Here is a 13,417-nt window from a genome sequence, read left to right as displayed (position 1 = left end):
TCACAGAGTGATTGGGAGGGTTAAATGAGCTAATTTGTGAAAAGTGCCCCTACACAAGCAGCATTTATTAAGTGTTGGCTATTCTTATTACTGAGAAGCCCTGGTGGCACAGTGGTTAAGCACTTGGCTACTAACGAAAGGTCAGCGATTCGAACCCACCAGCTGCTCCACAGGCGAAAGATATGGCAGTCGGCTTCTGTACTGATTTGCAGCCTTGGAAGCCCTATGGGGCAGCTGTACTCTGTCCCATAGGGTCGCTATGAGTTGGAAGTGACTCGATGGTAACCGTTTTTTTTATTATTATTCTTTATTATTAGGAGTCCCTGGATGGCACCGTTAAGCATTTGACTACTAGTCAGGAGGTTGGCAGTTCAAACCCACCCAGAGGTGCCTTAGAAGACAGGCCTGGTGATCTGCTTCCAAAAGGTCACAGCCCCGAAAACCCTATGGAGCAGTTCTACTCTGCACATGTGGGGTTTCCATGAGTCAGAATCAACTGGACACCAACTAGCAACAACAGTTCTTATTATTAGGCCCTTTATTATTAGGTGCCTGGGTGGTGCAAACTGTTTGTGCTCAGCTACTGACTTAAAGGTTGGTAGTTCAGATTCACTCAGCGGCATCGTGGAAAAAAGGCCTGGCGATCTACTTTGTAAAGACTACAGCCAAGAAAACCCTATGGTGCAGTTCTACTCTGTAGCACATCGGGTCACCATAGGTCAGAATCAACCTATCAGGAACTTTTTTTTTTTTTTTTCAGTTTTTTAAAATTCTTCTTATTAACTGATTGTCCCTAGGTGGCACAAACAGTTAATGCACTCAGCTGGTAACTGAAAGGTTGGCAGTTCAAGTCCACCTAGAGGTGCCTCAGGAGAAAGGCCTGGCTATCTACTTTTGAAAAATCAGCCATTGAAAACTCTATGAGCCCAGACATACGTGGGGTCACCTGTGAGTCAGAATCAACTTGACAGCAACTGGTTTGGTTATTTATTTTTTTCTTATCAGCTAGTTGTAAGAACCAGTCTCCCTGTGCTGATCGCTAAATTCCTCTTGTCTTTATCTTGTGATCTTATTCTTTACTTAAACAGAAATAAATTCACTGTGATGACTTATGCCCAATCCGAATCAGTCCAATTTAAGAACAGGAATGCTTCATCATCACCAGCCTCCCTGCCAGCTCTCGCTACTGACTTTGCTTGTGTTTTCCCCGGAATGTTTACAGCTTCGTAAATTACTTGGCCAGCCTTCAGTTTCAGGCAGATTGTGGCATTTCCGGAGCAGAACAACTCGCCCTTCCTCGTGATTGGTGTTGGGAAACTGGAGCCACGGACCAGCGGCTCACTGTTTACACTGCTCAGACTGAGCTCAGCTGCAGCGCCAGGGATATCAGACCTGCCTGCTGAGCTGTTCTACCGCAGTAGCAGCGCCAGCAGCCAGAACTACCCAGACATGGGTCAGCTACGTCTTGCCATCACGCCCACGCTGCCCATTCTCCCCTTCTGGGTCCCAGGTTTCTTCATCCTAGGCCTTCATCTAACCAGTTGCCATCAGGTTGATTCGGACCCGTAGCTGCTCCGTGTGGTCAGAGTAGAACTGTGCTCCATGAGGTTTTCAGTAGCTGAGTTTTCGGAAGTGGATTGCCAGGCTTAGCTTCCTAGGCACCTCTGGGTGGACTCGAATTTCCAACCTTTTGGATAGCAGCCATGCATGTTAACCATTTGCAACACCAAGGGATTCCAGACCTCAATTTACTCAAGGCTAATGAGGCCAGTTGAGCAGCAGTCGTGAAAAAAAGCAGCTCTTTTAAACCTGGTGTGTTCCCCTGTAGTACTCTTAACCAAATCCTTCCATATGCTTTTTTCCAGATGGGTACGCCTTTTCTCAAGAAGAGCATGGAGCTGTTACTCAGGAAGAAATAGTCCGTGCTTATGACACTACGAAAAAGAAATCAAGGAAGAAATAAGATGCAGCTTTTCCTGATTGGTACCAGGAAAGAGATTCGGTTTGTTGTATCCAGTGTTAACACGTCTTCGTCAAAAGAGACTGGCGTCAGCAGCAGCCAAAACCCCGGGAAACACATTTCCGTGGCCTTAGCCAACCGGTTTGTTAGTTATCTATCCCCTTGCGAACCTGGAGTGCACAGTGGGGGAAGCCGTTTTTTTTTTTTTTGGTTTTTTGGTTTTTTTCTTTTTCCCTTTCCAATTTGTGTGCAGTGCTTGGCCGAACTTTTGTTTATGTTGTTATAAAGCATTCAACTGTGCTCTGTGAGGTGTGAAATTAAAAACATTGTGTTTCGCCAATGTTTAAACATCAGACTAGTTGTTCTAGGAGAGAGGTAAGAGGGTTTTATGTTGCGTGAGAGACCCATGTTGTGTAATTGGAATGGGGGCGCCCGTGTACTTCCTGTTTTGTTAACACGAAGAGTAAGTCCCCAGGCTGCATGTAAACTTCCCCGGAGGCAGGTTGCTGTCGCGCTTATGATTCCTATTTTGTTTGTATGAAGTTGGTATAAACTTCTTGTTTGCAGTGAAATCGCAGAAACGTACAATGGGTGGTAAATCTGAAGACATGTATTTTAACCTCCTTGCCACATTTCCAGCAGGGCGAGCTGATTGGAGTTCCAGCAGTCTTCTGGGTCCTCCCTGGGTGCCTTCCCACCTGGCCCCTGCCCCGTCCAGGCACCTCTGTCAACCTTCTGCGTGGCTGGCCCATGTGCTACGTGCACGCAGCTGATGAGCTGCCTGCCCCAGGCCGCAATCTTCCTAAACCTACTGCAGATTCAGGGGTGGACATGAGAAACCCCTCCTTCACTCCCTTTGGGCTCTATAGCTAAGGAAAAGAAACATAGGTTCTGGGCGTATATTCTCAGTGCTTCTCTGCCTGGTTCTGAGGAGCCAGGTTCTGACGGGTAATCCCTCCCTGCCCTGGTGAGGCTCTGAGCGCTCATTCCCCGACCTCCAGACCCCTGGGCACCCCCACAAATGAGAAACTGCATGATAGCATTTCTCCCCAGAGGAGGAACACACCTGTGACTCCATAGCTCTGGAGCTAGAGAGGTTGAGGACACCCAGAAGGGAGAGTAAGGGGAGTTGTTGGGGGGGGGGGGCGGCAGAAGAAAGGCACTGAGAAACTGGGAGGAGGAGCTGGAGGACGGTTTCCACCAGATACTCCTCAGACAACAGACCAAGCCAAACCTGTTGCTCTCAAGTTGATTCCGATTCATGGCAACCTCAGTGTTACAGGGTAGAACTGCCCCGTAGGGGTTTTTTTTTTTTTTTTTTTTGGCTGTAACAGATGCAAATTGCCAGGCCTTTCTTCCATGATGCTGCTGGGTAGATTTGAACCAACAACCTTTACATGAGTAATCAAGGGCAAACTGTTTGTGCCCTGAAGCCCAGACAGTTTATCCCATAACCAAGGAGGTTAACCAGGACTAGGACATGCAGTTTTAATTGAAAAGAATTCCAAACATTTCAAGGAAACTCCCTTCAAAAGTGACATCGTTTCTTTGCTTTATCCAATCAGTTTTAGATACAGACACCGCTCTAAATCTGAGCATCCTGAATTCTAGGATGAGGGAAGTGCTGAGTCACCACCTTTCCAAACTGCAGAGCCCACATTTTAAATTTGGACAGAAACGGGGATTCCTCTGAGGCGAGAATGTGAGCACCTGAAGCCCTAATAAACTACCCGCCTCGAGGCACGAGGCACGTTCTCTCCTCTTTGTTTTGGTTGCCAAACCAGATTTTTGCATGGCTTGAAGTAAGCACTTCTGGGCAGCTGTTGCTGGTTAAAATGGCCGAGTTCCTCTGGGTTGGTTGTGCTGATTTGGGGAATGAAACAATAGTCCCCTTTGCTTTCTAATCCTTTATCTCTGAACAGCCACATCTGCCACATCTTATTGGGGGTTGAGATAATTTAGGGTACAAATGGCATTGAAGAAGAAAACTAATGGCTCACTTTTGAAGTGACCAGCAATCATAGAGGTCTTGAGGGACAATGGAACACTGCGATCAATAGCTGAGGCTCAGAAAAATGCCATTCCTTCCTCTCCACGATGAGTAAAAAAAGTTTTTAAATATTAGAACACCTGGCAAGATGAATCACTGAAGCACTGCCATGCAGGACTTAAAACAACAAAATATGCCTGAAATTAATACAGCAAACTAAGCTGGTATGTCTGTCCTGCAGGCCCAGAAAGATGACAGCTTAAATACAGAGAAAGAAAATTAGAAATAGATGTGTGTTAGGCATCTTGACTATTTGCTTTCATTTGGAAACTAGGCTTATTTGGAAAGAGTGAATTAAAACTCAGTCCTTGTCAAACCCTTAGCTGTTTCTTGAACTCTGAAGCCTTCTAAGTCAGGTTTGCAAATTAGTTCATGCATGCACTCCTGTGTGTGCACATGGGCACGCACGTACATGTTGGCTTTTTATTTGGTATTTTTACTTTAAAGTACAGTACACATCTTCTGAGATTTAAGTGTATTTTCCAATTCTTTTGAGAAGTAGACTAAACAGTCTTTGAAATAATGAAATATGCACACAGAAGAAAACACTAGAAAAGATGCCTTTCTATTTTCTCATTTGATTAAGCTTTCTTGTAGCCAAATGACTAAATTGGGTCACTGGGAGAAGCAGCTGTCACCATGTGTGATGTACAGTATTTAGCCAGGGCAGACTCTGAGGCTGTGTCATTTGTCCTATCTTAAAATTGAGGTCAGAGTGTCGCCCATAACCCCTCCCAGGGAGAGGGTGGACTGAGCTGGGTTGCATATGCTGGCTGTCAGCTCAGTGGAGCTGACATGAGCCCCACATGGGACTTGTCACTCTACCACACAGTAAGTGACATGTAGCCTCGCAGGTCAGATTCGGTCAGCACTATAGGGCTGAACTGAGATCAGGGCTAATCTAGCCAGACACACGCAGGTCAACCCTAAAGCTCTGCTTGTTCTCTGGGGTCACTACAATCCTTGATCTGGGGTTGTACTCAGACAGCTGACTCTTTTTATGATCTCTGTCCTGCTCCTGCCTGCTTCTGCAAAAGGAAAAGACCCACCGCTTTATGAACTCAGGTCTGAGTTCAGTTACACACCAACGGGCCAGCAAGGGTAAGGATAATACACACTGAAAAGGTAGGGTGGGAGAGCAGCGTAAAGTGACCGTTTCTACTTGGCTGTCGGGATGAACACTTTACTACTGATCAGAAAGGGCTTTGTAATCATTTGTGGGGAGTACATAGGGGTGCCATGAGTCAGAATCCAGTCAAAAGCAACCAACGACAGCTGATGTGTCCCGCCTGTCTCTGCAGAATATGTGGGCTCTTGACCAGGCTTCCGTTCTCCTATCCCTCAACACGTGTGGACACACACACATAAGCATACACATGAAAATACAACCGTGCACACACGTGTAAGAACGTATTTTTGGGGAGCAGCATACCATAGAAGAGCTGTGCTTTGGAGAAAAGCAATGTCATTTCTTTAACACTTATGGAGTAATATCCTAAAAAGTGAACTTGGGTCGCAGCAGAGCACTGCTGAGGACTCTGTGGCATTTTCTTTCCCTTGAGAAGGCTGCAGGTCTTGCTGTAGGGAGCTGGTCGTGGAAATCAGTAATAACTTGTCAAGAAGCAGTGAATAGTGAAAAAAAAACTCAGCCTAGGAAGCTAATGCCTGAAAATGCATATGGACGTATATGTTACAGGCTTTAAGATTTAATTTTTTTGAAAAAGAAAGCTATAGTCTCTAATCCCCACTTGGTAGAACAATGACCCTTTATTTTGTGTTTTGAGCCATAAGGAAGAGAGTTTTTCTATCAGGTATTCGTGTTCCTAGGGATTTATGTCTTAAACCATAAGTTGAATAGAATGTTTGCAAAACTCTACTATAGAATAAGCTGGCCTTTCGTTTTGAACATGAGAGAGAACCGCACACATTTCAGCCAGGGTTTGAATTACTGCCCTGGGTCATTGTCCCAAAGTAATTCAAGGAGTGATTTAGCTTCAGCATTTGTAATGTAGCCTCCATCTCCTGGGACCCATAAAAAATGAGAGCAGAGAAACTGTGGTTAAGTAGAGCCTGAAATAATAACTTGGCAAAGAAATGAGTTTATCAGGTCAACTCAGAAGATGGCATCCCTGTTATTAAAAAAAAAAAAAAAAACTCGTTAAATATTTTCTGCATGCAAATGCTTAAATTAGTAAATATAATTGTGATGGGGATGGTTAAAATACACCCCCCCTCCCGCTAATAAAAGAAAGCCTACATCATTGGCTTATCATTGGATCTTCATTGGCACAAGGCAGTCATCTGTCATAGTATAGCCTTGGGGAAAATTATTTTGCCTCACACCAGCCATCTTTCCATCTTGAAAAGCAAGAGGGACAGTTTGATGGGTTTTCAACGGACTATAGAGGTGAGGGCCCAAGATTCCTGATATCCCAAAACCAAACCCATTGCCATCAACTTGATTCTGACTCACGGCAACCCTAGAAGACTGAGCAGAACTTCCCCATAGGATTTCCAAGCAGACTGCCACATCTTTCTCCCATGTAGCTGCTGGTGGGTTCAAACAGCTGACTCTTCAGTTAGCAGCCCAGCCTGTACCACCAAGGAAGGCTCTTTAAGATTCCCGTAAGGACATGTTATTAAGTTTTCCTAAAAGGAACAGTCCTGGAATACTCAACTCGATGTGTTGTTTCCTTCATTTATTTTTGTCTCAGCATCCCAGATTATCCCAGCGTACGTCTTTCCATTTTCCTTTACCTTAGACAAGCATCATTTAACACTAAATCTCTAACGATTGCTGTTAGAGCTCTTTCTTAGTTTGCTGGGTATGAATGACTGGTTTGTCAATCTGGGGTACAGTCTTGAGTGGAAGAAAAGGCTACTGAGCCCACGTAAATCTAAGTGGTCAGAAGATACAACATCCATGGAGCAGAGGAGAGGGATCAGCTCAACCCCCCGACTCCATAGCAAGTACAATCCGTAACTGTTCACCTCTGACAAATACCCCAGTCCCCCTGACTGAGGGGAAACAAGAGGGTGATTCTTTTTACACTCAGGCTGGCTCATTTTCCAATGACAATCTCTTGCCCTCGTTGCCTTTGAGATAACTGCTCTTTCTCCCGGCGTCAGCCCAAGAAAAACATGCTCATACGATTAGCCCGTAGGCATTTCTTCTGACCCGGCTAAAGAAAGAAAGGAGACCTGTTAGTTTTAAACATCGGGAACAAAGTGTCAGGTGGCTTTGATTTATGACAGAAATAGGAAGAAGAAAGTTGAAGTCATAGCACTATCCAAATAGCCCAGGAAACCTAGGGGTCAAGAGTGCTTCTCAAGGGCCTTTAATAGGGCGAGCTCTTCCGTGTACAAGACAAAGGGCCGGAAGGTGGGAGGAGGCCTACAGATAAGGATATGAACCTGCTTCCAGTGGGCCTGGATCCTATTGTATAGCTAGAGGTAGTTTGTGAGTACAGGTGAACCAATAAACAGCAATCAAAAACAGAAAAAAGAAAATCTCCCTGTCATAGGCCTTCTGTTCTACTAACAAGATGCCCCATAAGCAAATGATATTTTTGGTTTTCACTAATAAAGTCAGTGCAAGTACTGAAATAAGTACTCTCTCCTTCCTTCCCCCATGCCTCAGTGACTGCTGGCTGAGTCAGTGACGGGCTGCCCCTGGAGTCCTCTAAACCTGTGGGCAGTGCAAACAGCTGCATGGAGGCTATCTGCAGAGGGGAGGGGGGTGTAGGGTGCAGGTCCCTACGTGACCGGGACATCCCCACGTTGTCTTTCTCGTGCACAGAAACGCACATGCTCCTCTCTCTGTCACATCTGTGGCCAGGTTGCTTAAGTGTTGTTTTAGATGGGGAGGTTTCCATCTGGTTGTGCAGAGGGAAGCCTTGCTATAAAAAAAGAAAAGCTAAGGGTACCTTTAATTGGCTCCCAGCAGAGCAGTGAGTGCTTCTGTGGTGTTTGGGGCTTTTTGTTCCCTCATTCTAGAAGTGTTACCATTTCCACGTCATATTAATGTCCTCTGGTTGTTAAATCACAGGGGCACATTAGGGTGGAGCCCAGTCCCCTCCTGGAATGAATACAAATGAAGGGCATTTACTTGTCTTTTCAGAGGTTTCGGAGAATTTCGTGATTTGTGGCTTTGATCAATCATGTTGGCTGGTGTATGTCTGCGCAAACCTGTTTCAAATAAATCTTTTGTTAAAGTCAATGATAGGACTTTGTTTTATTTTGGGATTTTCTTTCCCACCAATAAGCAGTTCCTGCCATAGGGTCTTGGGACTGGAACACAGAGGGTTTTGTCAGCAGGGACTATATGTGCTGTGCCCCAGAACTGACAACTAGGAAATCCTGGGGAACAGCAGGGCCACAGGTGATAGGGGTGCAGATGAAAGTGCGTCCCCAGGCCTGTCCATGAAACGGGGGCCAGGAGGCCACAAGGCTTGGATTTGGTAACTCAAAGGACAGAGCTGTATGCAGAAGGCCTTCCATCCCTCAGTCACGTCACTCCCTTTGGTTCATTTCAGTTTCTGTTACGGATTGAATTATGTCCTTCAAAAATGTGTGTTGGAATCCTAACCCAACCGCTATACCTGTGGGTGGAATCCCTTTTGGAAATAGGGTTTTCTTTGTTATGTTAATGAGTCCAAACCCATATTGGGTGTGTCTTTAACCTAATTACTTTTGAAATATTAAAAAAAAAAAATCAGGCACAGAGATAAGCACAAGCTGGTGAAGATAGATGTCACGTGAAGATCACCAAGTCACTAAGGACAACGAGAGGAATGTTAGAGGAGCTGAGATAGGGAGTTTCCCCCAGAGTGGGCAGAGAGAACCTTCCCCTATAGCCAGTGCCCTGAATTCAGACAACTAGCCTCCTAACCTGTGAGAAAATAAATTTCTGTTCTTTAAAGCCACCTGCTTGTGGTATTTCGGTTACAGCAGCACTAGGTAACTATGAAAACTAAGGCAGTTACCCTGCAAAGTGAGATGTGGAAAGTTCAAATTCTGCTGCCCAGCTTGGAATCAGTACATTGTTAGTTTAAAGACAGTAAGGAGACCTCAGCCCAGTCCCTGTCGGTGCGATGAGTCACATCCAAATACACACCCATCTACCGTGATGCCCTGGTTCATGCGGCTATGTTGCACACGTGGCCATGTCGCACCTGGCTTCAGGTGGGAATCAGAGGGCGCAGGCACGGAGCCCTGAAGTGTGTGGGCTGGTGCGTCCTCAAAGGAAGTGAATAAAACATGTTAGGCATGGTTCCCTCTAGAAGGTTGTGTCTGGAACCCCAAGGACCTCTTCATCGCCCACCTCAGATTTACTACCAATTTCCCATAGCTGAATTTGACTCCTTCTCTGCCAGTCGGAAACGCTGGTGGCATAGCGGTTAAGTGCTATGGCAGCTAACCAAAAGGTCAGCAGTTGGAAACCCTATGGAGCAGTTCTACTCTGTCCTGTAGGGTCGCTATGAGTCAGAATTGACTCGACAGCAATGGGTTTGGTTTGGTTTGGGTTTTTTTTCCCTGCCAGTTTGTGTCTTATTTATTAGAGCCAACTTTGGCGATCCAAGGGCACTTGTGGTCTTTAGTCATATCCCAGGCCTCACATCCAGGCAGAGTTCTGTAGTTTAGGGCAGAACAGAAATATTTTCTTTTCTAGCTTTGCATAAATAAGCAGGGGCAGGGCCTTTTTATTATTATTATTATTGTGAAAAACTGAAAATGATTTAATACAATCATCAGGAAGGTGTCAAATTCCAGCTACTGCTTTTTATTTTTTTCTTTTTGTCACAAAATCTGCCTTTGCCTCTACAGTTTTGTCCTGCTGTCTTTGTTTTATCCGAAATGTCATTTTTCACTTTTGCTCACCAGACTGAACTTGAACCACTGAGAGGCCGTTATCAGCTGAGGAGGGTTTGCTGATTAAACTACAGACCCTACATTTCTGCCTAAAACAATGTTCTTTAGAATGGTATCCTCTCCAAAGAGGAGTCCCTGGTGGTACAAATGCTTAACGCACTCAGCTGCTAACCAAAGGATTGGAGGTTCGAGTCCATCCATAGGCACCTTGGAAGAAAGGCCTGGCAATCTACTTCTGAAAAAATCAGCCATGGAAAACCTTATGGAGCACAGTTCTACTCTGACACACATGGGGCCACCATGAGTCGGAGTTGACTCAATGGCAACTGTTTACTGGTTTCTCTCTGGGAAAGACTGGGGATACTTTGAAAAAAAGTCTCAAATTCTGCTATTTAGCTTCAAAGTGTTTATGCAACGTGATTGTATCACGTGAGCGATTATCTCCCAAAGCAATAGGACACACAGTGAATCTGTGCAGAGGCAGCAGCCTTCTCAGCCTCTAACATCTTCTGCCTACATTTGTTCCCCATATGAATCTTTCAAGGAACTTTCCAACAATTGTTGGAAAGCCAAGTAGTTGCTATACGTGGGACTACAGATGAAGGCCTGGCACTTTATCTTTCTCCAAAGGAGGACAAGCTAAAATCACCCCACTTATCAAACACACAGTCCTGCTTACAAACATTCAGTTTTCATTTATTAAAAGTAGGGCACACACATTAATAAAATTATTTAAGATTCTTGAGGGTTGGCCTCAAAGCTCTCTTCAACTGTTTGTCTCTTATTGCAATTAAACTGTCCTTGACTGAGTGATGATATTGAAAGAAAGGACATACAGCCTATTCTTAGGGTACCAGTCTTGGCCTGAGCCCACAGAATTTGAGTAGTTTGTCCCCAGAGTGTCTGCGTAACTCTTATTAGAGTTGTTCACAAAGTTTAAACACTTAGTTACCTGCACTCCTCTCCTTTAAAGAAAATGTGTTTTGATTTGAAATATTTAAAATTAATTGCTGAGAAGCTCTTTCTGAACACCGCTCTGCCGCCCCCCCCCCCCCCCCCCGCCCCGCCACACACCTTCCAAAACAGTGGTTTTGTGTTTATTAAGCTTCCGGTTAAAGCTCTTCTAACCCATTTTGCCCTGTGGCTGGGAGGGCGGTGTTGGTTGTGGTTGTTTTCCAAACGGCTTTGGCCTCGAATGGAGGTATGGGTAGGTGCTGTGAACTGAAAGAGAACAGCCCATCAGCCACAAACAAAGCTGTTAAACTCATTTTTTTCTCTTCCCCACGTCCTTAAGACTTCTCTTATTTGCAAATTACTTACAAAGATGGCTGCAGGAAAAGCACTTGAATTTGTTTCAATATTAGAATTAAAATTGGATGGGAGGACCAGGAAGGGCTGGGGGAGACCCTGACTCATCTGCAGAGCAAACCACCTCCACACAAATTAATTTAATGCTTTAGCTGGAAAACATTTTCATGTAGTCCAACTTTCCCATCTAGTTGGTGAAAAGCCCGCCTCAGCTGGCTGCTGACAGGAGGCATGGGGGGGCTTGCTGCAGGCGCGCTCCACATGGTGTCTGCCCTTGTGGTGAGGCAGAGCCATTCAAACCTGCAGCGCTGTATGCTTTTGAAATACGTGTGCTCGCGTACACGCACACACACGCATATGTATGTGACGGTCCTGTGGGAAATAATGAAGCCGACAAAAAGGTTCACAAATAAAAAAAGGAAAACTCATTCTTAACCTTGAGGATTTGACAAAGCAGCTCAGACGGAGCCATGGAAGGTATGTAAGGGTTTAACCCATTTCTTTTTCTCAGAGATGAGAGAAAACCCACTTTCTGGTGACTATATGCACTCAAGGGAAATGCTTCAGGGCCTGTTCAGTTCCAGATGTTTGTCAGAGACCTGGTGTCTTTCTGCTAAAACTGCCAAGGCATCTGAACGGGGTGGCAGGGAGGTGGGAATGTGGCCGACACAGCTTTTGTTCCTCTGCCGACAGCTGAAGCAAGCCCTGCCACTGTCCGATGATCTTTGGGAGCTTCAGCTTTGCTGACTACCAGACACCCTTCCTGGCTTACAGGCAATGGGCATACAGTGGTGAACACAATAGAAGCCCTGCCCCCACAGAGTGGGCATTCCAGTCGGGGAGACAGACAATAAACAAAGGGATATTTCATGTTATGTCACATTGCAGAGAAGAGAGCTCCCCATGGATGCAGTCTCAAGGGCCAATTGCCAGGCTCTTAGTGGATGGTTGAGTCTTCACAAAAATATGCAATTACTCTTCTCTTATCAAAGGAACCTCTTCCCTGGTATTCTTTCCAGCTATAATAAATGGGTAACTGTAAGTACAGGCAACTGTCACCGTGCAGTTTGCGATCTGTCACAGAGAATTAACAAGCCCACAGCAATGGGATGCTAACGTAGCTCAAGGTGGCTAGTTCAGAGGAGGACCGGTCAGGCAGAGTCCAACTCATGAGGAATTGGTTTTGGGTGGCTGGGTGGCAGAGGGTCGATGCATAGGCAATTGATGAAGAAGGACAGGGTTTTTCTAGCTTGTGACCTAGGTCCAGTGAAACAGAGAGAGAGAGACGGGCTGGCTGGTCTGAAGTGCAGGGAGTTGTGCAGACTCCTGAGCCTACAGGTATTCCCCAATGACCTGGCCTCAGGTGGCCAGGGATGTTTTGACCTAACTCTGGGTGGTTACAGTGTGAGCAAAAGTGCCATAGAAGATGTGGCTGGTGACAAAGAATGGAGATGTGGGGAGATGAAGCCTGGATCCATTTCCAGGTATAAATTGGATTCAAGCTAATCCTTACTACACAGTTAGTGATAAAGCGGGGTTTCCCCACTTTGCCCCTTCAGTAGTACAGTTAGGAGTGACAGTGGCCTCGCAGGGACTTATTGCTTAGGGGGCACAGAGCTTCTGTTAATGGTGGTGAAATGATTTAAAAAGGATAGTGGCGATGGCTGCACAACATGATGAACATAACCCATGTCACTAAATTATATACATAAAAGTCATTGAATTGGCCCATTTTTTGTTTTATATATTTTTACCCCAATAAAAAAAAAAAAAAGAGAGAGATTCTCTTAAGAATTCTATGTGACTGGACTTGTCCTGGTTGGCTGTACAAATAAGTGGCTGGGGTGATGAACAACAATGTCCCCTTTTTTTCCCAATCTAATGGTGGTCAGTCTGCTCACCAGTCCTCAGGATCTTTTAACACCACAGGCTTATCTTCACCTCACAGTCTCTGCTGCTCACTCTCCTCCCCCTTCTGAAGATTCAATCCTTCCTGGCCTCAGAGGCTTGGTTCTAGTGTCCCTTCTTCATGATCCTTTCTCAGATAATGATCTCTCCTTTCTGTCACTATGACAGCTTCACCTGCCACCTCCGGGCACTCCAGGCCTGCACTTTTTTATACTACACTTTTCACACATGTAAGCCTAGTTTCTCCAAAATGGTTAAAAAGCTTCTCAGTGACAAAGACATGTTACCACACATGTGTGTATATCATGGGTAGTGGATTG

General features: G+C 45.3%; 1 protein-coding gene across 1 annotated transcript in view; it reads left to right on the top strand.

Moving 5' to 3' along the window:
• ATP8A2 (ATPase phospholipid transporting 8A2) overlaps positions 1-2,149 on the top strand; it is a 697,351-nt gene extending 695,202 nt beyond the window's left edge. Inside the window, exon 36 of the mRNA XM_064275334.1 lies at positions 1,866-2,149. Coding sequence (XP_064131404.1) covers positions 1,866-1,963 — 98 coding nt within the window. The 3' untranslated portion in view covers positions 1,964-2,149. The remainder of the gene's footprint in view (positions 1-1,865) is intronic.
• The last annotated feature ends 11,268 nt before the right edge of the window (positions 2,150-13,417 follow it).

This window comes from Loxodonta africana, chromosome 23, assembly GCF_030014295.1.
Source record: "Loxodonta africana isolate mLoxAfr1 chromosome 23, mLoxAfr1.hap2, whole genome shotgun sequence".
In the NCBI taxonomy this organism is placed as follows: Eukaryota; Metazoa; Chordata; class Mammalia; order Proboscidea; family Elephantidae; genus Loxodonta; species Loxodonta africana.
This window is presented reverse-complemented; position numbering and strand designations above follow the sequence as displayed.